The 27,269-nt window shown below is 40.2% G+C and overlaps 1 protein-coding gene across 2 annotated transcripts; it reads right to left on the bottom strand.

Annotated features, from left to right (window-relative positions):
- Window positions 1-2,092: 2,092 nt before the first annotated feature.
- On the bottom strand, window positions 2,093-27,018 carry ERGIC2 (ERGIC and golgi 2). Of its 2 annotated transcripts, none has more exons than XM_075145749.1 (14): window positions 26,786-27,018; window positions 24,248-24,393; window positions 21,207-21,315; window positions 19,223-19,269; window positions 17,947-18,017; window positions 16,359-16,399; window positions 15,522-15,623; window positions 13,905-14,000; window positions 12,123-12,178; window positions 11,040-11,138; window positions 9,731-9,828; window positions 5,944-6,106; window positions 4,958-5,037; window positions 2,093-4,162 (listed from the first exon to the last, which is right to left on the bottom strand). In XM_075145749.1, exons 2-14 carry the CDS (start codon window positions 24,351-24,353, stop codon window positions 4,097-4,099), a joined length of 1,134 nt encoding a protein of 377 aa, XP_075001850.1. In that variant the 5' UTR covers window positions 24,354-24,393; window positions 26,786-27,018; the 3' UTR covers window positions 2,093-4,096. The 2 variants fall into 2 exon arrangements, with proteins under 2 accessions (XP_075001850.1, XP_075001859.1); XM_075145758.1 differs by lacking the exon at window positions 26,786-27,018 and adding an exon at window positions 26,429-26,539.
- Window positions 27,019-27,269: the final 251 nt, after the last annotated feature.

Here is a 27,269-nt window from a genome sequence, read left to right as displayed (position 1 = left end):
TACAGGTAATCACAGCTGCATTTATACCAAACACATACCAAACACATACCACATACCATTTATACCAAACACTCTGACCATTCCTAAGCACTACGCCGACTGCTTAGGGCTCAGCTGGTCAAACTGGTCCCTGAAGAGTTTAAGAGGATCTCGGGCAGGGCAAAGCAGACGAGGGAGAGTCCTTGCCCAGCTCCATGCAGGACCGACTCCACCGGCACATCTCCCTGTCCCACCGTGGACCACCCCACGGACACCAACAGCCACCCAGGGCAGAGCCAGCAGCTTGGCAGAGAAAGGCCGGGCACTTTTGAGACGGAAAGAGCCAAATTTTCTTTCCAATTACTCACCTATTTCTAGGATGAGAATTTCAGGGGAGTGAAGAGCAGCTTGGGTTTGCTTTTTTAAAGAAAGTCTGCTACATTGGTTAACCCAACCCCTCTCCTGCTGCAGACACACATGCATTTCTTCTTCACCTCCCTGCCAGCAAGAGCCCCAAAACATCTGCTCAAAAAGGGGGAAGAATGTAGAGCCTGAAGAAGGGAAATTTCCATTCATACACCCACTTCACTCTCTTCACGAGGTCTGTCCTGCAATAGACACCGATACACACACCAGAGAAGGTGGCAAGAAAGATGGAGCAACAGGCGGCATGAAGACAGTAACCACAACATACAGTAGGATCCATCACAGCCTGACTTCCGCGGCCTCCCGTCACGCTGTTCACTACACCCACCACAGCACATCTCATGGGACTCGAGCACAGCACATCACTCGTCTAGAAGACAGCATTGTTATAAATTACATGAATTTACTCCTTATGTCAATTCATGATAAATTCCCCTCTCCCCCAAGAATTCTCTCACAACTGTGGGTTTTGATCACACCTTTTCCCCCTGCTAGCTCGGCTTTTGCTGCCTCCTCTGCGGAACAGGTCCCTGCCCTGCATGGCCTCCCCTGCCCACTGAAGTACCTCGTCCTCTCTGCTGCTGTACTGAAAAGCAAGCAAGCGCCCTTACTGAACTCCTGCAGGTGCCAGGGCTGGCTACATCCTCACCTTTTGCTTTCTCTAATTAGAATTTTTTTGTGAAATACATCCAGAAACACGGTAGTGAAATGTCTCATCTTAACTCGGAGATCTTACAGCAACTTCTTGTCAATGCTGTGTGATTCTGGCTTGCAGACGACAGGGCCACAGGTGGTCTGTCCGTTAAAAGCCCAGCTCGGTGTTTCCTCTTGAGCCCTAAAAACAAGAGTTACTTGAGAAATATCCGCTCCCATCCCCTCCCCACCTTTTGGGGCTGGCGACAGCTTTCCGCGACACTGGGGTGCAGCTCAAGGGACCCGGGGGACACCCACATCCAGGCACAGCACTCCAGGTCTTGGAGGCAGTCAAGGCGACCGTGGTCCCGCTAACACAACCTACACCCCGTGAGAGCACGGCAGCAGCGGAGCAAAACCTAAAACCATGCCAGCTGGAAGCGGGGAAGACTTTTTGCCCAGGAAGACAGACGAGAGGGACAGAGGAGCCAGAGTAGTCTGCAAATGGTGTGCTATGAACGCACCTTACGAAGGTTAAAAATGTCTTCCCATGTTCTCTCTCTTCAATATTGTGTAAGAGCCAAAGATAAAACCACGTAATTTTGACCATCTTCCCTGACCAGAAAATGGTATTTTTCATCTACTATCTCCCCTTTCAGAAAATACACACCACATCAACATCAGGGTTTCTGTTTCCCTTGGGACACCCATTCCTTTCATTTTTCCATACTACACTCACTTTTACACAACATAAATAAATGTGACCAAAAAAAGTCACTGCAATAAACTACTATTTTCTCTGGAACACCCTTGCACCTGCTGGTTAAGCTAATGACAGCGTGCGGTACAAGGGTAAGTGGTACCAGCTGTAACAACCAAACCCTTTGTGGAGAGAAAGCAAACAGCACAGCAACACAGGTGCAGCTGATCCTGTATTCACTCCGCAATGCAGCATCTCACATTTGGAAGTCGATCCCAAATTTTCTTCCATCAGCAACCAACCATCACGCAAGCTTTGCTCTAGACAGAACAACACGAATACACCACACAAGGATTTAAGACACACCAAGCTGCTTGGCTCTTTTATGTGAGAATAGAAAACAACATTTAAATTCTGGTACAGAAAGTCAACTGAGATCAGTTATCTCCCACCAGTACAGTCTGTTCCAGGCAGATAAGAAAAAAGTGTTAGGACAAAGCCCAAAGCAGAACCAGTCTGAGCAGAAGTAGGGAAGAAACCTCACAGGGAAATCCCAAAGAGAACTGGGAACCAAAAATTTATAGCTTTTAGTCTTCTTGGTCATCGAGGACAAGTTTCAAGTCGTTGGAGTTTTAATCAGTGTGAAAAAAAAACCACAAAAGAGAAAACCCCAAACCTGACTGTCAACCCCAAGGACCTGGCTTCCTTGAACTTCTGCCTTCCTCAACCGTCAAATTGAACAAAGGTCCTTCCTCATTTCCCACATTTTATTTACTATTTCATATAATTTCTCAGTTTAGGAAGCCCTTTGCTTTGCATAGCAAATCAGCTACATTATTTACACTGTGCTCATCACCAAGATCCAAGTGTCCTGCAAACTACGTTAACAGAAGTCAGCAAAATCTGACACCACCACAGAGATTTTTATTTTTCCATAATTAGTCCTCTCAGTTATAATACTCATTCCATGGTGAGTAAGGCCAGGGTCAGCATCATCTCCTAATATATTATTAAATCAGTTTTGCTGAGAAGGAAACATATTATTAATTTTTTACCTTGGTGGAGTAACTGTTTAACCACAGGTGTATGCCAGTAGTTCAGCAGTAAGAGGATGTTTAGTTTCTCAAAGCACCATCTGCTTTAATAACATTCATTCTCAGTAGCATATTTACAATATAAAATTGATATTGCTCTCTTCATTTATTTTACAAAAACCTTCATGAACAATAAGGATTAATTCTGCAGATCCCTTATCAGCTGTCTGCAGCAAAATGATTCAGATTCCCTGAAGTCACCTACTACCAGCTCCACCTCTCCCTGCCTGGGCTAGCAGACCTCCCAACTGCCCTGAATTCCACATTTCTGCAGTAGTTTGCTGACCCAAAGCAAGGCAGCTTCTTGCTCTTTTTCCTCCGCATCTCCAGGGGTCCATGGCTTACATACCAGCAGCAGGGCTACAACAAAGGTTCCATCAAAGCAATCTCTTTACCAAGAAAGAGGCGTACAAAGACTTCCTGATCTTTTGCTAGGGAGTCTTGCCTTTTACCAAAACTACAGTCAAATGCCTTACTTAAAAGGCTTCTTATTCCAAGTCAAAAAACTCTGCACGCTGGAGCCCATTCTCAGAGTCCTCGGGCACTTCCACATCAACACCAGAAGTGATATTCTCACTGCTGGCGAAGCAGCTGTGTGAAAAACACAGAGGAACTCCTCTGTTCCGCATTACGTTTCTTCCACTAAGGAATGGTGGCACTACAGAAAGGCAGCGGCTACGACCGACGTTATGGCTTGGGCTCCACCTTACTCCCTGAGTCTCCCTCTTCTTCAGGATTTTCTAGGATGGCTCCCCACCTGTAAGAATAGCATCTTAGCCTCCAGCCCCACCATTACAAAACAACAAGAAAACCCAAACGCCAATTTGTACACCTAAGAGAAACCCCAGCTCTATTACTATCCCTCTTTGCCTGCTGCCCAGCCCTTCCACACATCCCACTTGCACTCTTTTCTCCTTGGAGTCTGCTAGCCTTCCCAGACACAGAACCAAGATCACTGAGATGCTTCAATTGTCAATGGCAGTCATCATAAAGACGTTCAGCTCGACCATGAATACTGTATTGGCAGCAACGCTCCTTTATCTCCACAAGATGGTCCACCTCACTGGTCTCACAACCTCCTATGACTCCATGTGCACTTAGAAAGACAAAAAATTACACAAATTGTTTTGTTGGGTTTTTTTTTTGGAAAGGCTTCATTTTTTGCTGCCCATCAGCACTGTCTCAGCATATTGCACAATGTTTTCTTTATTATAAAAAAATGTCTTCTGTATCAGGCAGGAAGAAAGAAAGTTTTCTCAGGAGGCTAATGTGTACTATTGTCTGTAATTAGAGGTAAGTGGTTGCTTGTGTGGCCATCAGGAAGTGGGACCTAGTCAAACAAAAACAAAGTATTATTAATGGCTTGTCCAGAAACAGGATCTCCTCTCCCTCCCCCAAAACACAGACTTCTTTATTCTTGGGCATTTCTTGTATGCCTTTTGCCTGGTCTCCCAAACAAAAATTACACAAATCTGCTTGCCTTTCCTCCTCTCCTCCCACTCACATAACCTTGCCAGCTGGCAAACTTCAACCAAATTTGAGAGAAAGGCAGAAGTCTTAAAGGCTACCTACAGGCTTAAATGGGAAAAATAAAAGTAAAATAAAATCAAGTAGTTGCTAGAGGAGCAATCCTACCGATGCCCAATGAAGGCAAAGGTAGAGACTGCTCAGCTCTTTCACACTGCTTGGCAGTAGCCTGCAGGCTTATCAGTAGCCACATTGAACCCCTGCAGCACGCAGTGCCTCTTCTTTGGTCAGCAGGCCAAGCAGAAGAAGAAGATGTGAGAAAGACTGACGAGGACTGGGAAAACATGTAATTTTTGTAGCAATATGAAAATAAAAAGATATAGTAAGGATGATGGAAGGAATGTAGCAGAGAATTCTCCAAGAGACTCGGTTTCATTAATTCAGCTTCCTTTAAGCAAGGAAAACACCTTGCTTCCTTACATGTTAGGTTTTCCAACTATTTTTAAAAGCTGTTGAATCTCTGCTCATATTTATGTCAAGGGGAGGATTTATTGCAAGCATCTTAAATTCTGCTGGGACCGAGTCCCAAAGTTGTCCTTATCATCCAACCTCAGGCAGCTGTACCACTTATTTAATACTTAGAGAAAGTTTTTCTTACTGATGTGGATCTGTAAGAGCCTAGTCTGAAACGGCAAAAAATAACTTCTGCTACAAATCTTCCAAAGCCATGCAGAATTCCTGCAATGTCAAACAAGATTTAAATTGTCACAAGGAGTAAAACTGTAGTATTTACAGAAGTATTACAACAAAACTCTACATGATACTTAAACAGGATACAGTGCAGTAAACTGGTATGTAAAACACTGAGAAATTAACATAAAAAAGGAAACATCAAGTGCGGGACGGAATTCTAACATTTTGAAATGCATCAATAAAACCAAACCAAAGCTATCCAAGCAAATGTAATTCCCTCTGCCCGGCTTTCATGGGTGAAAATACATTCTGTGGGACAAAAATATCTACTTTGAAAGAGAGCTTTTAGTTCAAGGTCTCTTTACTATGCTCTCTTCAAGTGAAAGCCAAGAAAAGAAATAACTTGTAATCAAGATACCCTATTATGTCTTGACTAATAAGTGAATTGTGTCTTTTCAACTTAATTTATTTTCTTTGAAGGAGCAAATCTTGCAGTACATTGACATGTTACACAAGGAAAATCCTTCCAATTACTTCAGATGGAAATTTTATCTCAACTTTTGGCACTGATTTAGCACTGGATCCCAACTATAGGAAATACACAGAATATCAGAAGTCAGTGTGTGTGTATGTGTACATTGTGTGTATAGATATATCTATCTACCTATGTCTCTCTATATATATCTATTTCCTTGCTCTTCCAGAAGTAAATAAACTATGCTATAGTTACTATGCTATAAGGAGATAACCTCAGGCCTCAGAACAGCAGAAATGGCATACTGGGATACCAAAAACGAGTAGCTTTCATTGCACATTTCAGTGCACACAAATGGGCTCTACATCTTAAACCTGCTAGAGGTTCAGGACCCCACTGTAATTTATCTGTACCATAATCACCACGACCAAAGAAAAATTCTGGTAGAACTTAAGAGGGAAAGCACTGGCAGTTACCTGTAGTTGAAAAAATTCCCCCAATAATGCCACAGAGCCTCACTAAGAACTGCCAAAAAGGCATGTGTTCTTCTGTCACCGTCACCATAAGTGAACTGATATCATATTTCATGAATATTCCTGACACCCCATGGCTGCCAGCTGCATGATTAATTACTCTTTCCTGAAAGGAGAGAGAGAAACACAAGTTAGTCACTTCTTATTAGTCACAAAGAAAACAATTCTTAATAGATGTGATGACAAAGAGCTACTTAAACAGAGTTGGCAATCAACAGAAGACCAGGGAACATCAAGATAATTTGGCCAGCCCCTTCTAAAAGTCAAACATCGTTAAATAACAACTTGCTTTCCTAGTCACTGGTCTTGTGCTGCATATCAATGGTCACTATCAGGCTCTGCTACTATTCTCAAGATTTGCTTACATGGTCCTTTAAACAAGGATGTTTATATCTAGGTTACTTTTGGTACCTATGAGGGTAAGTGCCACAGTCTTGGTCTAGCCCGTACACTCAAGTAAGTGCACTGGTATAATACAGTGCCCCAACTCTTCCTACTTTATGCGCTACTATTAATCATTTAAATTCCTGAAGGTGTCATCCTCATTTAAGTTGTTGAACAGCCTTAGCTATGGCAGTTTTCCCAGAGGGTGTATATAAATCTACATACTGCATCTAAGACTCATTAGGCTTCATCCTCCTTCTTCCTTGGAGCATATCTCTAGATTCACGTGCCACAGAAGATTTAATTGCTGGTTCTTAAAAATATCAGGGAAGACCCTAAACTACAGTATACCACAATGGAAAATCAGAAGCTTAAGTTAAATTAGACCAATGCCATTTCTTCCCTCAGTGCACACTTACGCATATGCCATAATCCATTACTTTGATGGAAAAAGTAAAAAGGAAAAAGATCATAATTTCAAAATTTCTGGGGTCTGAAAACTGAATACCAGTATCAAGCCTCTTTTCAAAAATTTTGTCAGTCAGGTCATTTCAGACAACAGTCACACAGCAAGAAATACACCTCGATAAAAACAGTAACTGATTTGCCATGACTACCCTAAACAGATCAGATGCCTCAGTCCTAATCCAGTAACTTCTACAGGTTCTTCTAATTTGCCCAAATTCTTAAACCAAAAGACCCCAAAGAGGGGAGTGTGGCTGCTATAAATCTCTCACTTTTTAAAAAGGTTTTAGGAGAAAAAAAACTCAACACAATCTTAAGTTTCTTTCAAAAGTTTGCTATCGTTTTCTTGTTAGTGAAAGGTGTTGATGAATGCACTGCCAGGTAAGTCTGGCTGAAAATATGCAAGGGCAGCAGAAAAGAACATAATTGACTGAAGACAAACTCAGCCACATCTAGGCCAATGAGAGTAGAGAAGACAGACAAGCAAGACTGAACAGAAAAGCAATATATCACAGCTCCATTCACCTGTAGATTTAATAGTCTGTGCTCAAAAACCATGCAGAATACAGTACAAAATAAAAAGCAGAATACCACTTTGGAAAATACAGACTACCAGTCAGCTAGCGTTGACAGAAACCATATTGTTTCTTTTGCTACCAAACCAAAGTAAAAAGGATGCCAAAATAATGTATCTGTTACGATAACAGGTCACAGAAACTTTGCAATGAAAAAAAAACCAAACCAAAAAACCCCCCAAAGCACAATGCTTTCTATATTTCAAGAGCGTAACAACATTCAGCATTAGAGGATGGATGATCACGCATACTAAGAAGGAACAGAAGACTGAAGGTAGTTAAACAGAACCTTGCCATTGGCAAGGGACAAAAAAATTTTTTTGTTTGTTTGTTTTCCTCTATTATTTCCTAAGCCTTATTGGTCTTTTGAGGTCAAATGGTAAAAAAAGAATACGAAGTTAAACAGAACACCCACAACTCCACCCTCAAAAGATACATAATTCATTTTCCGCAAACCATTTTGGTCTGCTGCTAGCTTCTACTGCTGCAGAAGATTTAACTGTTAGTTGCTGAAACCTAGTGAAAATAACTATCCCTGCATCAGGTATCTCAGATATCAGTGAAGCCTTGCTAGAATTAAATCTTTTTAACATAGATAAACACAGTATCTCAAACATCAACAATAGTGGAGATGATTCTGCCCACGCCTTTCAAGCTCTGCTTCCCAGTCTGTTCACCACTGGCAATTAAACCTCAATGTATTCAAGTTTTAGCCACGGCTAGCTGACCACCTCTTTCCAGGTCTGCGTATGTGCCTACTCTTATAAAATAAATGCATTAAGTTGTTCAGTGTTAACTGTTCTTAATAGCCTTTCCCAGCTCACCTGCTAGGGGTATTTGGTTTCCAAAGATAAACACAAACAAGCTTTACAGGCAACAGGGCTACCTACTGAGACAGCGAGAGCAAGCAAGAATGTAATGCCACTTTACCTCCACTATTCACAAGCTTTTCTCCTAAACAACTGTGTTGCAACTTTCATAAAAAATACATCCCCACATAAAAAATGAAAGAGCTAAGACTGCACAGTTAATTGACAGAAACCATCTTTACAGCAGAAGGAGAGAAAAATTTAATACAAGATGAAAAAAATGCAGTAAGGAGTAGGATAAGCAGTTGACCGATGTCCAGAAGTTTACGGAGTGCCTTACTTGTTGCAGAGATTGTGCAGAGAAAACATGACGCAGACTGCTAGACCAGCAGGATATGGGAGTATATTACATTACGAAATTCCTGTTCATTCCTCTCTTTATTCCAGCTTTCATGAGTTTTAGAGCAAACCTTCCCCTTCAGCGGTCTGCGTGTCCCAAGTTGAACCCCAAGACATCACCTCTATCCTACTTCCCCTCCCTATGTATTTTTCAGAAGCACAGCATGGAATTATGAGGAAATAAAGATTTTTCTCCCTTGAAGAACACCACAAACCGTATTACAGTGAACTGCCATTCTAATTTCTGAATTTCCTTTCAACCCAAGGCTTCCTTCTTACCTCTTACTTTATATGTAATTTTTAATTAAACTTTTCACAAAGATTTTTTTCTTTGGCTTTTGAATAAAAGATCAAAACAGAGTTCAGTGTCTGGAAACAAGACACGTAACGGGTACACATAGGCCTTTTTCTTATTTACAGCAGTCTTTAAAATCAGTACCTTATGACTTGTCCATGTACTATGCTGCAATAACTACTTTCTTTATGTGTTCACAATTAAAAGCCTCTCCAAGCCCAGAAGTGGAAGATCTCTAGTCTGGAGAATAATTAAAGTTAGTGGTTCAACAAAGACAGCTGAGAGACAGAAATGCTTTCTGTGTGATTGGTTTTTCATAAAAACTACCTTTGTTTCCTATTCTAACACTCCACAACCAAGTTCATGACATTCAAGTGAACTGCGTTTTTTGGTTTGCTTCCCACATGGTAGCTAAAAAGCTAAAGGTGTATTAAATATTTGTAAAGCTACACACAAGATTGCAGACCTAAAACTTACAGGATTTTACCACCACCACCACTACTAGCATCCAGTGAGGCGGAAATGACTGGATATCTATCATTAACTCTAATATCAGACTCCAGATCGACGCATGCAAAACACTAATGCAAGAAGTTAGCAGTGTATATATATATTTTATCATCAGTATTACCTTATTTATAGATAAATCTAGTGCACTGGAACATTCTACAAAGAGTCTCTTCACACCAGAGGAGTTTTCAAAACCACGGTATAACTAAGTCTCCGTTTTCACATTTGAGCTTTTGTTAAGAACAATCACTATTAGATTTTTCTCTGCATGGTTTTCTCTTACTTCTACTTACCCTTTCTGTCACTGAAAATTGATGAGTTTCTGCTGAAATTTTATAAGTATGGAGTTTGGTTGGCACAACTGTGATAAAATATTGGAACATCTCGTTGTCTAGAAGAAAACAAATCTCACTGTTGAACAGAGTCAAAGACCATCTGAGACATTCACAAATAAATCAAACAAGTAATATTTAAAATAGTTAATCAGCTAAGCCATTTACACTAGGGACATTCTTCAAGGAGTCCCAGCACTGCCAAGACTACTTCAGCATCATCTGCATGAACAAAGTTAGTTTCCATGGGCAAGGCCTATGTCACATTTGTACTCAGAAATTTACATTTTACCCATGTAATGAAAAGATTCATCAAGGTCAGCCACTCAAAGCTTCAAATGAAATGCATAGATAGTGTTTTCCAGGACACTAGAACTGAACAAGTTTCACACAGTCACAGTCTGCATGATACATACATCTCGACAGTGGTTTGAATAGATTTTAGCCATTGAATTGTCTATACAATGCTGGAAGCCCTTCTAAACTGGTTACGGTTTTTCTCTTGATTAGACAGACTTCTAGAGAATTCTTCTAGAGCAACCAGCATGCTTATGTATTTATGATTGCTCTGTCTTCGTGCAATTCCCTAAGAGAACAAGCACTGATAAACTGAAGCAATTTGTTTCAACTACCCCAAACCATTCTGGCTGGAACAGCCAATGGACTGACTGACTTTGAGACAACAGCAGATCTAGAAGGTTCTGGGGATCACTCTCATGGGGAATGCAAGTCAGAGGATGAGGCGTAGGTAGCTCTGTAAAGTAGGTTACTATATTCCTTTATTTATACATGAGGAAACTAAGTGATACACAAACCCTTCCTGCAGCAGCCTCACAAGATACACTGTGGAAGAGACAAACCAAACACAGGAATAAAATCCAAGACTCCTGATGCTATTATTTTTAAAACAAATCAGACTCATTTTTCCCCGTTATGACAACAATCAGATCTATGAATCTCCACTGTAGCATACCGCTGCAAAATTCTTCGCAATATGTTCAGACATACTGTAACTTCAACATAACACAAATCTGGAAGAAACTGCAAATCAACTTCATCGAAACAGCAAAGTACAGTGATACTGATATTAAGAAGAAATTGCCCATTTAAGATACCATGTAGATAATTGAACAGTGCATTGGTCGCCACCAAATTTAGCAGGACATGCTGTTTGTAAATCACAACATTCATGAAACATGATAATATTTTAAATGTAATTATTGGAAAAAATATAGAAAACAAGATGCTTTTTTAAACACACAACACTTACGATCTGATGCTATTTTTTCTGTTCCATCCAAAGGATTAATAATTCCTGGAATAAGCTCTCCAAATGACAAATGATCTATTCTATGAGAGAAGTTATAGGCTGAAAGACAATACAGAGGAATGAAACAACATTTTAAAACTATGAGATTCTGTACTCTTCTCAGAGAAAAAGATGCACCCATTTCTCACACTGGAAAATGCATTAGTTAGAATATTTCACACACTGGCGTGCATTTCATTGGATTTGTGCCTGTGACTGTATCAATACATCTACGTACATGTTTCAAACAAAATTCAAATCCAACATATTTAACAAAGAAATTCAATTTCTCTAGAAAAGAACTTCTAAAACAAATTATAACTCTGTCTGAATCAACCCTGGAGCTGAAGAGAGTTAAAATTTCATGACAGCAAATTTCTAGTTGGTCAAATACCAAAGTTATTCTACAGTTCAGGTTCTTGTATGTAATGGTATTAAAAAGACTGAAATTTCATAAATGAAATGTACAGATGAAGCATAAATTACTACATTGTCTGATTTTGCAAACGTATTTAAGCTCTGTAATATTATACACTTGTGTTGACATAAATTCATGGGCAGACATTTGGGGTTTAATCAACACCAAGTTCATTTTTCCACAGTAAGTCACCCTTGCCTTACATTAAGTACGGCAGCAACATGCATTCAGTATCTAGACTCATAACCTCAAAATGAAGTTTCTAAGGACAAAGGTCAGAAATTTTTAACCTTATAAAAACAGATTTTGCAGGAAATGGGTAGTTTGGACTGAAATACAGGAATTTTGTATGGTATCTTGTTACAACAAAATCCATCTGAGATTCCTGTGTTATCATTACTTAAGCAACCTAAAGATAATACTAAATGTAAAGATAGCGCTAAACGTATGAAAGTAAGTCACTACTGACTCGTAACATTGCAAAGAATATTCTTCACTTTCTTCTACAATGCAACTGCCCAGCTAGAGCATCTTTAGAACAGCAACCTATGTTAACATATGAATTAGGAGACAGCAGTCTGAACGAAATGATACTCGTTCATATGGAGATGATAGAAAGAACTTACATTCGTGGCTTACAAGGGCTGCCAAGTGTGCATGGCCTCGAGGGTGTGGTATTGCCCTAAAGAAAGCAAGATATGTTTTATGAAAAATTTGTTAAATGAATCCACACAAAAGACACAGCTTTCCCGAACAGGACTATACAGAAAAATTACCTCTCCCCCTCTATTTCAATAAATACTTTATATATATTAAAAATATGTGTATATAACATATATATAATATATATTTAAACATATATGTTTTATATATATTTAAAAAATTGTGTGTATCTATATTAAAAAACAATGACATTTTTATTACTGCTGAGTACAGACAGCCTGAATGACAAAGTACATGAACTCACGAAAACCCTCTTACACAAAATTAATGTCTTGCATTTTTAGAAACGTCAAACACACATCAAGTCACTAGGCTACTAGAAGAGCCACCAAGGGCTACCACATGAAAAGCTGCAGGACTGCTCAAGCGACTAATGAAAACTTTACCGTACTTGTTCTATGACTAAGCAAGTTAACTACGCTCTGTATTTGCTCCCTGACTAAGCAAGTTAATTTCAGGTCTGGACACTTGTTTGTAGACCTGCAAAGAAAATACAGTGCAGAGGCTGGTAACAGTGCAAAGAGAGGGGGCAAAACTATGACTCTCTGGAAAGTAAATCAGTCTCTCAGCCACGCTTCATCCCTACCAGTCCAGCCAATAATGCAGGAAACTTTCCCTACTTAGCTTAAGCTAAATCATTACCAAATGTAAGTTTTGGACAAACAAAAGGTGGAGAAAAACAATGAGATCAGTCAAGATAGGATGACAATAAATAACCAGGCAATAAGGTACGAAGGCGGCCAGGGAAAAAAGCCATAAAAAAAAAAACCTACAAGAAGAGAAGGAGCAACTTAGCAGAAGTACAAATGTAATGATGAGCAAAAGGAAGGAAAGGAAAGCAAAAGATTATTCAGGGTTGCAGAACTAGAGACAGGAAGAGAGAAGTGATGGCAGTACAGATGAAAGGCTGAAATGATCAGCTCTGAAAAGGGATTAAGGAGTTGGACATCTAGAGGCAAATCAGAGAGGTCGTACAAGACCAGAAAGAAGCGACATTTGGAGAAATATCCACAAAAAGACAGCAGCTGGAATTACGTGTGGATAAATTAGAAAGTACAGATTGCATGCCAAGATCTCTGGTGACAGAGGTGGCAGAAAGACAAGTGAGGACAGCAGAGCTGGAGAGCACAGAGAAAAGTTAACACAAGCTTGTATGCAGTGTATATAAGCTAGTACCATTGCTGAAGCATACCAGAAAGCCTCTCCTCAAATCAAGATAAACTGGCATTTAGCTCCCTAACCATGGTTCTACAACTATGTTATCTCAGCACTGAAATGGCCCGTTCTACACTTCATCCATGTTAGTGAACTGAGTACTAACAGAAAGGAGAAGTTTGGACAGGCCCAAAGAATGGAAGCAAGTACAAGCAATCCACTCCATGTCTTACACATAGAGAGGACCTATTTTCAAGAGTTTTCATCCTGTAAGACACTGGAATTCATAACCACTACATTGCATGCAACAATGCACTGCACCGCATTGTTTTAGTAACTTACAAAGAAATTTGTTTTTAACTGTGCAAGAAAAGATACCACATGGAAAATAATACCAAGCATGTGTATGGGAAGGTTAATAAAAAACAGTTATTAAAAATGTAAAAGCATACACTCACATACACGTGCATGCACTATATAAAATGTAGAAGTCAATTCTTTTTTATTTTCAGGAATTGAACAGAACATACTTGCCCACAGTTATGTGAAAGTTCCCTGCCACTTTATTGACATAGAGATGACCATGAATTCTGCATGCATCTGGAGACTGTAATGAATTATCTTCCCTGTTTAAACAAAAACAACATAAAGAGTACTTGAGAGTATTCACTAACAGAAATAACAGCAGTACAGTTAGATTTCTCTTCCCTAGCATAAAGATATAGCATTATCATCTACCTCTCCTTATCGTATTCTTCTGGAATTATAGCACGGATGGTGGAAGGGAAGGAATCTAATAAAGGTCAGTCTGATGAAACCAATAAGCTTTTGTTCGTACTTGTATTCAGAGATCTGGCCTACAAAGCTAACTTGTGATACCTGAACATGTGAACACAAAATATAAGGCTGTAAGTGTATCTTGCTGCCCTGGGGATTTTTTTTTTTCCAGTTACTTCTACCAAAAATGATTTGTTGGGGAAGTTTTAATGCTACAATGAACATAACAAAATATATTAGTCACATTAAAAACACTGTAGCAAGAACAGCTTTCAACATTTATTTTTTATGAAACCTTCCTCTTCCCACACTTCTTGGGATGTCCACAACTCAGAACATATTTCCAAATCTGCTCTTTAGAGGGAGATTAAATAAAAAAGTAATTTTTTTTTAAACACATCTCAAGCATAAATACCATCTCAAACACTGCACTAACAAGTATCATAGAGGCACAGAAGGACTTAATGATTCTGAAGAAATTAACTAAATTAGCAAAAAGATTTTCTGAGCCCTCTTTAGCCCTGCCTTAGGAAGAAAGGATGTATTTAGCCCTCAGAGAGATTACCACATGGAAAGTGCATACAGCGTTTTTGGTGTTTGTTTTGTTTTATTTATTGGGGTGTGGGGCTTGTGTGGGGTTTGTTTGTTTGTTTGTTTTTAAGGGGAAGAAAATTTCAGCTCTCACATAGAAAGTGTTTTCCCCTGGGGGGGAGGGGGAAAAAAAATCACATAGCATCTAGATTCAGGCAGACCAAGCCTTCTATGCATTTGTCTCTCAGCATTTTGTGGGTAGCTGGAATAAAGTGTAAACAGCAAGGTTTCTCCACACAATTTTAACAGTGTTATCTTTGACCAGGGCATTTACTAACAAAACACATTTTTATTCAAAGGTTGATTGTTTTAAAACCGTAAAGTATTAAATCACACCTAATAGCAGGACTGTTTTTTAAAAGTTGCTGGACAGAAAGACATTCTTTCATTTAAAAAAACTCTCTTGTTTAGTATTGCTTTGGCATTACTAATTCACATTAAAAAGGAAGCATCAGATAAAATGGACTAAAAATGTGTGTTTATGTATTTGTATGTGTGTCTGTATTATGTATACACATATATGTATAAATACACACACAAAACCCAGAAACCTTCTCCAGGTTGGAAACCCCAGAGGTTTCCATAAAACAACAGCTCTCAACAGCAATTATCAAGTTAACTATTTTAAAATGCAGTAAAAAGCAGTAAGGTCTTCTTTTCTTACAACCTTATATTCTGGGGGGAAAAAAAAAAAATCATAACAACAATAAAATGTGAAGTCTAATTAAATAGGGTGGGGGGAGAGGGGAATGACAACACAACATCCCAATTTTTCTTACCGTGGCGGCAGTGCTGTAGAAGCACTTTTAAAAGCACTTTTGAATATCACATCTTGAAGAGAGTGTTCTTCCTGCAGCCTACTCTGAATTAGCTGCAGCATCCTAAAGATTACACAGACAAGTGTGAAAGCATGCAACAGTAAAACAAAAAATAACTTCACAATTAATTATCACCTTCAGTTGCAGGTTATAAATCGAGATGTTAGCAAGGTTCATGTCAGTATTAAAGGGTTACAATAAACTTTGAGAATGATATTTTATACAGAGCTTAAAGCTCTGGTGTTCACAGCAGTGTGTTACCAAAATACCAAAATGAGCCAGACTCCCAAATAAGCTTCAGGTTCTATTACAAGACTATCAGTATAGTGACCACACACATAACCAAGCTATTCCGGTTTAAATGATAAACAGTGTGTCAATTCAGTTATACAGAAGCCTCAAACTCATTTGCTTTCGTAAGAACATGCCAATTTGTTACTATGGTTCAACTTTGACATTTAGATATCAAGATATCCGTGTCACATGTCTGAACTCAATTAAAACTTGTGCTACCAAGCATTCATTTAGAAACATAAGTTGAGTGAGTCCATACATCTTGGCTTGCAACTGCATGACCCAATTCCACAAATAAGTCCAAAGCCAATTTTTTCCATAACAGAGATCTCAAATCATGAGAAAAGCAAAGCAAATTAATACCTTTTCACAGGTTTGCACTCTTAAATTACAAGCAGGAGCTGTTAGACCCAAGACATAATTCTATCACGTGACTCTGGTGTACCTCAAAGTCACTTCCAGTACAAATAATTCAAACCATAGGGATGCATCTCAGTGCTTTACCTTTGCCATTCTTTTTGTTGTGGGCTGAGATCAAATACTACCTGAAACAAAAATAACACATCTAATAAAACGTGCAGGAAGCATTGAAGTCCCATGCATGAAACCCAGAAGAGAACTGGGGTGTGAGAAGGCGTGGGGAGTTACAATCAACTTCACACTTGGTACCTTACGAAAGGACTTTGCACTTTAAATAGTACATTTAGTGTTCAAGTATGGAAATTTCTGTCCCTTTCCCCCCAGAGTTACTCGCTTGCATTTGTAACTTCAGCATCTTTTACTGAAGTTCTCATAACTTGAATCAGCAGTCTCTGCCTTTCTAGCCTTTGACTAACATGGGCTAGAAGAAGCAGTGATTGGCAATTTAATTCTAAGTGATATAACTGACATGCATGGTTTTGATGCAAACAGCAATGAAACAAGCAGAGGAGCAATCTTTGAAAGACAAGGGTCCAGGTGCAGATTGTTTATTTCCAGGGTCATGCCACTCCGAGCACTTCTTTAAGACAAGCTACCAGACCTGCTATACTTCAGTCAGCACAAGAGTATCACCAGTAACATCTGTGCACCAGATTCAGATCTATGTATTGTTAACACTGATGTACTCCAGGCAATAAATTCAATTGCAATTAATGCTCAAACCCACCCAGAGCTATGGCCAAAAGAGATCAAGTACGGGAAGTTTCCTCTTTCTAAGATTATAATCATTGGGGCAACTGCTAGCATGCAGCAGCTACAGCAGTGCAGAGATGACTGTCCAGACAAAAAGAGAAAATGTTCCAAGGAGAACAAACAAACAAAACCAAACTCCTTCCCCTTCCCAAGCGCGTCCTTCCATTCAGCCATCTCCTCCTGCTCACACACACAAGTAGGAATTTGGACAAAACTGTTATAATTTGAGCTATGGTTCAGTTATTAGAGAATGTAATAATTACAGCAGGAAGTTGCATTCTCTAATAGGTTTTCTGTAAATGATAAATTACTTTCACACAGCATAATTACTTCAAAGCTTATTGTATTATGCAAGCAAAACCACTTTAAGAGCATAGGCTTACACAGTTCCAGAGCCTTCAGTTCACAATACAGAAATTAAAAGGAAACTAACCCAATTTACGATCTTTAATGCCATTCCACAATATAAGGATATCATGGTGACTTTTACCCGTTTTTAGAATCATAGTATTTTTCTAGTTAAAAAGCAGTTATAACAATTCTTTTTATAAGCGCTCCGATAGTTTTACTTCCGTATCAAATACTGTTAGCATTTATCCCTTGAATTTGCACATGTAAAAATAACTAGCTGTAGAAATCACTAGCTTGTTAAGAGCACTGATCCGGCAGTCTGCTGTATAAAAATCTGCTGTATTTGCAGAGCGTGAACACGCAGAAATCCCAATGCTAGCCTTTTTCCCTAGCAGATTCCTGGAGTAAGCACTGCAGACTTCACTCACGGAGGAGACAATACTTAGGGAGGTTCTGTGCAGCCCAAGTGTGGGGAAAAAAAATACAAGCAAGCAAGCCAGCCCAGCAGTGCTCCGCATCAAGTAAAGAGCAATTTCCTTTTTAAATAAAAAGGTAAGAATCAACTTACTGGTTCATAGATTAGCCCATCTGCAGAGGCGACCATTGTTTCTGCTAAATCCAGAACATCAGCCCCCACATCTATTTCAAACAGGGAGAAAAATACGAAGAGTCATACAGATGATCATAAACAAACAAAAAAGAAGTTCAATTTGAAATTAAGTTTCACAGTACAGCAGTAAACTTTCAGTATAAGTTACTGTTCCTTGTTAACGAAGTCCAAACCAAAAGAAAAACAAATCTGGCAAGAAGCAGATTACTGGGAGGTAGGGGGAAACCACAGAATCCTAATTTTCAACCTATCATATCAAAGTATCATCAACTGATGCACAGTGACCAGAAACAAAATTTTCAGATTTGCAGTATTTTCTCACTGATGTAACACCTTCAGAGATGTCGCAGGAACCACATACACAAGCTTTCTAGGATCTGCTATGCATAAATATTTTTTCCTGTTTCATAAGCACTGAATCCAAAACAAGACTAGTCAAAACAGAGGATAAAGTTTCATTTATTTCTCAAATTTAAAAAAAAAAATTAGAAATCAGATTTTTCAAAATTGTTTATGCTAACTGGAAAATAATTGAAAAAGTTTAAAATAAATTTTAAGAGTAAGAAGGGATGACTTGTGAATTAATACTTGCAAGACAAACACAAATTGTATGGTACTGATGTACCATACAATTAATGCAAGGTTTAACCTAGCCAAAAAAGTGAGTCTTGAAGATTTGCTTGCATTCCTGGTAGAAGGAGTATTCTCTCTCCTTCTCAGTCCAGGACAACAAAAACCAGTCCATGCAAATAATGGGTCGTTATCTAAATGATGTCAAAAGAATAGTAAGCATTGCCTTTAAATGGAAGGCACCCATATGTTCATCAGGAGGATGAAATTACCTGATGGTTCCAGTATTGTTAAACAATAGATCAGGTTAATATTTGCCAAGTTCATAAATAAATAAACGTGATAAATTCCTGCTGCTGAGTTGTGTCTCACAATGAGCTTTTAGAATATTCCAGCTAGAGAGAGACTGGAACAGACCCTTTTTTTGCTGACAGACAAAGCAAAGTTCTGCGAGATGCAAATGAGATGGCATAAATTCTTTTATTCACATCTCCTACCAATTCTTTCATCGACTCATATCCCATCAAGATCACTACATACCATCAAGACCAGAAGAAATCTCACTGTTAGACTATTTTGAACAATATCCAACTATATTGCAAGCAAATGCATACTCTGAAGAGCCTTTAAAGTATTTCAAAACTTTCACTGATGGAATACTTACATTGACACCTCATGGCAACTGTAATATCAATATTGATTCTTAACTTACTGGAAAGAAAAAAAAAAGGCAAAAAGCTAATAAGTAACATTGAGTACAAGTATCGATATATAACTAAAATTCTCAGATTACTTGCAGAAACACAGTCAAATAATAAAATTTACACCAGTGAATATAAACTTAAGCTGTTTAAAATTTGGGTGAACCAAGATGAACTTTTAATTATTAAAGCACTGATGACCACTTATAACTTAAGAGATAAAAGCATCACATTTGCCTGTTGAATTTTACTATGAAACTCCTAACAGATTTTTTGGAAATATTACTGGCCCAAGAGTTTGTCAGACTGTTATTAAGAATATAGTTTTCAATGTTTTACACATTTTTCTTCACACAACTACAACAGTGCAATAAATTCACAGAATGCAGTGGATCACAACAATGTAGGAGTTACAAATCTAAAACTGAGTAAATATTTGAGCACCTTCCTCCTGTTTTGTCCTTAAGACAGGCCATTGTATTTCCTAATCAGAATTCCTCAGGACAGTGACATTCAGGATCAGGCTGGGAAGTTACTAAAACTGGTTCCTAGAAAATACCGCCATGTCATAAGGATCGTTGGTTTTGCTAGCACTGAAAAAACCTCTCTTCTCAAAAATGCTCCCATATTATAATAGCAAAATGCCTTGCATGTTAAGATCTTTATCCTGACTGTTTCCATTACGAGGGGAGGTGAAACATAGTTCTTCCCATCAGGCGAAAAAAAAAACAAAACCCACATCCCAAAAAACTCCATCACACCAAAAGTCTGATTCCCCAGTATTCTGGGCATTTCCTATTGGTTTTCATGTTAGTTTCACAAGTCATTTAAACTATAATGAATAAATCCCCTCACTATAGTCATACGGTCCTATCGCTTCCAGGGGCTTCTTCTGGGAACTTAGCTGACCACAAACAAATCACATAAGCAAGGGATGGTTGGCTCAACTTGGGATCAGACATGGTCAGTAGACAGGAGAAAAGCAATTAAAGCGATACCAATCTCCATTGGTTTAAATTGTCACAAAACCACAGGCTGAGTGATCAGCCCACAATCAAACTGGAAAATCTGCAGCAGGACATCTCCCAAGTCCCATAATAGTCTCTTAAGCACTAGACTATCCTTCTCGTGTGATAGCTTCACTAGGGAAATAACCTACTTCAGCAAAGACCTAAATGTGAAACTCCCATCTGTCTGAATGGATTTACTCCAACTTGAGCTTTTGATGCACCTCCCTTAAATTTCTCATATTTTTTCATTACAGAAACCTTTGGCATTTCTGACGTACAAGACATCCAATTAATATATGTAACTTTAGCTTGTCACAGAAACCAGTCAAACAGCTTTTAAAGTTATTTCAGTTCCAGACGCATGATATTTAAAGGTGTTCAGTGCACAAAATCTACATTAACTTCACATGGACTCATGGGTGCCTGATCACCTCCGGAAGAAAGGCGAACACAGACCAGACAAGCACATGAAACCAACAGCAAATGTATCTTCAACCCATCTTGGAGGCCGTAACTGGAGGCAGGATCAGTAGCAATCTCTAGATAACGTAGTCAAAGTTCTGAGTGCTTAAGGTTCACCTCCAGCAGCACAAAGTATAATGGCAATATACTAACTAGAGTAAGCATCATGCGAATCTGGTGGGATGTGGAGTTACATATTACAATGTCCTCTGAACTGTTAGCAAATAATTCCTCAGCGGACTCCACCAACAAACCTACACTATTTTGACTTCCTCACTGCAGAAATCTCAATTTCTCTTCTTCATAGATTCCAGAAAAGAAAAAACTCGAATTAACAGAAGAAACATCAAGTCCCTTTAGTATTTCATTTTTAATTTCAATCATAAATTGCTTGCAAGTCACACAAACACTTTAAATCTATTCTGTCCTGAAATGCAGACAAATTTTAAAAGGAATCATAATGAATAAAAATTACCTAGTAAAATCCTTGTCTACTTCATATTCGTATTTCATCCATGTGTCCCGATACACCGTGAACTCCATTATAGTCAGGAAAGCTATCGTTGTAAATGCTATCAGAGAAACTGAGTGGTCGAAAGAAAAAAAAAAAAGTAGTTTAGATTGTGAGAAATACTATTCAGAAACATAAACAGAACAAAATTCTAACATTCCAGAATCTGAGCATTACCAGTACAATATTGGTATCTTTGATTTATAAATCCGTAAGTTGCTCTTAGAAAAATGTTTTCCTATCTACAGTATTTGCTTTTACATAGGAGGGGAAAAGAACAAGTCCTATCTTTGCATCAAGAAAGAACTTTTTACATTAAGTACAGTCAAATACTAGAATGATGGGGAGGTTGTGAAATCCCTATATGAAAGATTTAAGAACAGGCTAGATCCTGCTCCACATGTAAAACAGAATGCCCACAAATCACTGTCAGGGATAGTCTAGGCAAACTCAATCCTAAATTCAAGCATGAAAGAAAGAGAAGGTGCACCTTGAAGTCCCTTCAAGCCTCCACTTATCTACAACCTAAGTTTTATAACAAATTTTTTTATATCTAGTTTTAGAGCCAAGAAGCTAGCAGACAAGAGAAATAATATGCATTATATGCACTGTCCAGTTAGAAAAAGGTGCCCTGATTATATTACTCGTGTATAGCTGCACAGACAGGACTCCCACCCCAGTATTTCAAAAAATTCTCCCTCTGGCGATAAGCAACACGTAGCTATCCATTCTACCAACAGCTAAATAAGTGAAGAACTGATTTGAAATTATTTTTAGGAAGAAAGCTAATTGGTTTATTTTAATGGTATATGTGCCTCACTTATCTCCAAAGCAGCTTATTCATCACACTTGCAAAGTCGTACAATGCAAAGGGAAGATCATCCTGCTGCACATAGTCAGAAGCACAGTAACAGATGCACAGAAGCACCTGCTATGCCCCTTTTATTAAATCATGGCTTTTGTTAAGTTGAAAGAAACTTCAATTATGGAGCACAGCAGTGATCTGTACAGCTTACTGACAGTATATGTTTTCCATCTGCATTCTGTGGAGTATTTCTATGGAGTCTGTGAAGGGCAACTTAAAAAATAAGAAAAAATAAGCCTGTTGTTGATAGGCCACAATTCACTACACAGTGGTCTCCAGCCCAGAGGTGGCAGCAGGGACGTCAAGGCACTGTCCTACAGGATCAGAAAAGAAACCACTGGCTGCAGCATCGACTGTTGCATTGATCAGCAACATTTCAAGTTCTAGCTTTTAGCTGAAGCTATGTAACGATCATATACATGAAAACCTTCACGTCAATGCATACTGTGAAAGCAGATGCACTAATCGGTTAATTATTCTGGCTATCAATTTCCTTTTGGAGCCCAGTAGGCCAGACTCACCCCAGCTATGCAATAGGAAAGTTGGAGCCATACTGTCTATCCAAACACGAGGAAACAATTAGAGCCATAGCTGCTTTCTGGGTAATTCTGAGCAAAGGTATTTGCGGATCTGAACAGGAAAATAAAGTCTTGCAGAATTTCCAAAGACAGATCCTCTTTTCCGAAGGCTGTCCCAGCCCCAGAGCTGGAGTCTTAGCCCATTTGAGAGACCGGTACTTTGCTTGCAATGGGGTTTAAGGCACTGAAAGTCTGAGAATAGTCTTGGTATGTTTTGCATCCCTGTCACACCTGAAAGTAAGCCTGGCACTTTAATCCTGAATGAAATGGGAATAGTATATTAAAATTTTATGATGGCATAGAATAAGACAATCCTATATTGTCATTTATAAGGTTACTGGGATAAACCAAAGAATGCTAAAGTAACTTCTGCCATTGAGAAATCCTTAAGGTACTCTTCACCAAAGCGAAGTTCTCATGAAGGATGATGCTATACTACAAAAAAGGATTTTTTAAGCATTTATTGTTTTTCTAAGAATTACAACATAAAAACAATTCACTTGCTTTCCCAGGAACTGGGGCTAACATTAACAAAGAGTTATTTAATCAGCTCTTAGAGATTATTTTATACACAATAATCCTTTAATTATTAACATTGCAATTCAGGAAACATAGCAAAGTAATACAGATCCTTGTGATATTTACTTTTACACAAGTGGCGTAATGACTTCAAAGGCTTATCTGTAGATTGCAATTGCTTCTTGTACTTTTTATTCAACTGAGTTTCAGACATAATCGCACACGAGAGATATTTTTGTCCTCCATTTCAAACTAACTGCTAGCAGTTTCCTATCTAACTGCAAACAATTCCAATAGTCCAACAGATGAAGTCACTATTTCCAGATCAGGCTACCTCTAACCCAACCCAACTTACAGGCACAACTTTTTGTTCAGATGCATATAGAAAAGGTACTCCTTCAGCTACAGCTTTTTGAGAGAAGCTCAAGTGGCTAATAAGGACAGCACAAGTACATGCCCTGGAGTAAAGTGTTAATTCTTCAAAGGGCTTTCCTTACTCTTAAAATCAACTACACCTCCAAGACAAAAAGCTTTAGAAAGCTGCCCTTCATCCTGATGCTTAACTTAGCCAGCTCTTAAGACACCTCTGGAGAATGTTTTTGCTCTTTTATGAAAGCAAAGAGCTGAATCCAACCTGCATTTTAGCTCATGCTGACAGAGTCTCACCCAGAAACCTGATACAGAGAAACGTGCTTAATGAGACAACAAATGAGAAAGTTTTATTACGGCCTTGGCACAGTGCACTTCCAGTTGTAATTGATTATCAGTTTTTACACTGAGCCTTTACATTGGTTTGAGTCTCACCAGTTTTACACAAAAATCTCCCTCGAGATGAGCGATGAATGCATCTATTTGGATAAGATACTATGTCTTTACTTGAAGGACATGAGCTCTGTCAGTCCACAAAAGAAATCAAGAAACCAGTTTTGGCTAGTTTCAGATGAACACAGATGTCTTCCTCCTATTGAAGTTTCTATTCCTAGAGCATGCTCGACTGAGCTAACAGCCAACATGAATCATGTCAGCATCTCAACAAGGCCTACCTGTGCCTCCGCTCGCTGAAGTCTCCACATAGCTTTCAGGAACCTTTGGAAAGGCATCCAATTCTTTCATCAAATTCAAGGTCTTCTTCCGATTCAGTCGCCTCATCTTCAGCACGCTCCTCCACTTGCTTCTTCATATATTCCCTCTGATTTGAGAATAAATAGTTGTGATTAAAAGACACAAGCAATATTGCTCAAACCGACTGGCTGTAATTACAAAGCAATAATAAGGCAATTAAAATCTAAGAAATATGTTTTCAAGAAACACATGCTAGACAACTGGATGGTCACTCTTACTTCAAGAAAATTGTTAAAATTGGCCTGGACACTGCTGCTTACTTTCCAGCCACATCCAGCACATTCACCATTTAATTACTATGACTAATTTCTTTCTCGATTGAATTCTTGGTATTGGATATATTGAATTTCAAAGTTAAAAAACCAAACTCAATCCTGAAGTAAGCTTGCTAAACAGACCTGACAATGCATGGAAGTCACTGACTTAGCAGAGAATATCTAATAGGCTGCATAAACTCGGGAGGATGTCAAACTGCTCTGGGCTCCTACACTGAGCCAATGTGGGCACATACTATATGCTAATGGGAAAAAAAAAGTGCATTTGACATTTTTACAGCTGGAGAATTTTATGGTCATAATGAAATTTGCGTTTTTTTTCCCTCTATGAAAATGTCCCCCAAAGCAAATTAAGTATCAAATCCTAGCTCCGTCCTTCTGAATCCTTTTTGTCCGTGACGTGATCTCTGCTCTGCTTGGAGTCGTTGATACGTTAAGCAGCAGGATGCTGAGAGAAGGAGTCTGCCCAGCGAATACTGTCTTAAACTGTTTCCAAATCATGCAAATACGCTCACAACCCGGCCCCGCCAATACGCTGCATGTTTTAACAAGTTGGCACTGCTGTTTCCTTCTGAGGAAATGCTGCACTTTGCCCAGAATTTCTGAAGCTACAAAAACCATCATGCACTTACTGTGTTCTGAGAAGATGTCATACTATCATCCCCTATTTAAAGACACCAAGGCAGGCAAGCTAACCTACACCGCCAACATGTGAGACGGTCCCCATCATCTCCTTGTAGAAAAATCTGTTAACTCATCTCCCCTGTTTCACGTCAAATCTCCAGCATGTCCTAGTGAAATTACTCAAGAGCTACTCCCTGCTTTGCTCCTCCCTGGTGCTGAGCAGGCTTCGTACTGTGCAATAACAAAGGAATAGGCTTTACTGGAAATGGAAGTTCACACGTGAAGAATCACGATCTATGCCCGCAATTTCCTCACTACACAAATTCGCTTCAGACCTTAGTGAGAAGATATAGACTCTGCACTTGGCAGGAGCATCAGCCAAGTCAGCCTGCAGAGACCAACAAAATGATGCTGTGTGTGTTGCAGAGCATTCAAAGAAACCACAATTAAAGTGGGCAGAGAAGATGGGTGCTGGAACAGAATTTTGGTTATACAGCACAAAAAAAAAAAAAAAAAAAAAATCAGGGAAGCAAGGTCCTGTCCTTACATAATTGTGTTTTAAAGAATTATCTCAACTCCACTCAGACTAGCTTAAAGAAAAGTCAGAGCACTTGGGAGATATGGCAAAGCAGCTGCTTGGACAAATGACTGGAGCCGTAAAATTTGTTAGCACAGAGGAAACACCGGACGGGGTTGCCTGCTATCCTGCACAGACAGCACTAAAGTCAACCTAGCACCGTTTCATCTTCCCTGTGTATTCTCTGCTACCACATGTGTAGGAGCACACCGTAAAGAGGTACAAGATAAACCTAGAGAACTTGAGAGCACTTTACTAGGAAAGTTTTTAAATCATCCTGCATCAGTGAGTATGCGGATTTTTGTAATCTAGCTAGAAGTATTCAATTTGTTCATTCCTTCCTTTAATCCCACATACAGAGACTCACTTTCCGTTACAAACCGAGACAGACATCCGATACCCTCCCCGCTGCCCATCTCAACACACGCACCTCAGAAACACCAAGTATAACATTTGGAATCCATTGCTACAAAAGTAACATATTATGAATCCAAGAGCCGACTGCGTTAAAAAAAAATACTACCACAAGCCAAAAAAAGGAAAAAGCACAGCGCAAACGCCTCTCGAGACCAGAGCGCCCGCTCGTAGCCACATGCAACCCCGACCCACCCCAGGGTTTCGCTTACTCGGACAACGTGGAAGCGAAGCCGTTACCGGCGCCGGTGCGCGTCTGAACATCCACTCCCACACCCGCGGAGCGGACCCACACTTGAATCCCCGCCCGGGCGCCTCGCACCCAGCGCCGGCCGGCCGACCCCGGCCCAGCTGTCCACGCCGAGGGAGGCCCCGGGCCGCGGCCGTCAGCTCGGAGCCCACGCGCGCGTGCGGGCCGCGGGCGCTCCCGGCCGCCGCCACCACACTGAGGCGGGCGCAGGCCGGCAGCCAGGCACCGGGCAGCCGTGGGACGGGACAGGCCGCGCCGGGCAGCCGCAGGACGGGGCGGGACGGGCCGCGCCGGCCGCCTCGCCCCCGCCCTTCCCTACCTCTTGCTTCTCTCGCCGTTACCTAGCGCCGCGGGCGAGGCCGGAGAGGGGAGGGGAGCCGCAACGCCCTGCTCGGCGCCCGCCTCGCTGACCATGGCAGCGCGCGTGGCCCGGGGCGGGCTGGCTCCGCCACCGACGCCCGGCGGCGGCGGGAGGCACAGGCCGACGGGAGCGGCGGCGCCCCGCCCGCGCGCATGCTCGCCGCCCCACGGGCATGCGCCGCCCGCCGCCGCGGCCCGGGGGATAGGCGGGGGCGGCCGCTGCCTCTGGGAGGGCCAGACCGGAGACCTGGCGAGCGGGAGGGAATAAGCAAAAACACGTATATATGGAAACAACGGATGTTGCTCCCCGCCCGCGCGGCGCGGAGTGAGCGGCGGCTGCCGTAAGGGGAGTGCGGAGCGCTGGGGCCCCCCGCTGCCAGCCCCGGCCGGAGAGCAGAGCCGGGAGCAGCCGCGGGGCTGAGCCCTCCGAAACCGTAGTAAGT

This window comes from Calonectris borealis, chromosome 1 (assembly GCF_964195595.1).
Source record: "Calonectris borealis chromosome 1, bCalBor7.hap1.2, whole genome shotgun sequence".
Taxonomy (NCBI): Eukaryota; Metazoa; Chordata; class Aves; order Procellariiformes; family Procellariidae; genus Calonectris; species Calonectris borealis.
Note: the sequence above shows the minus strand (reverse complement) of the source record. Positions and strands in the feature narration are given on the sequence as shown.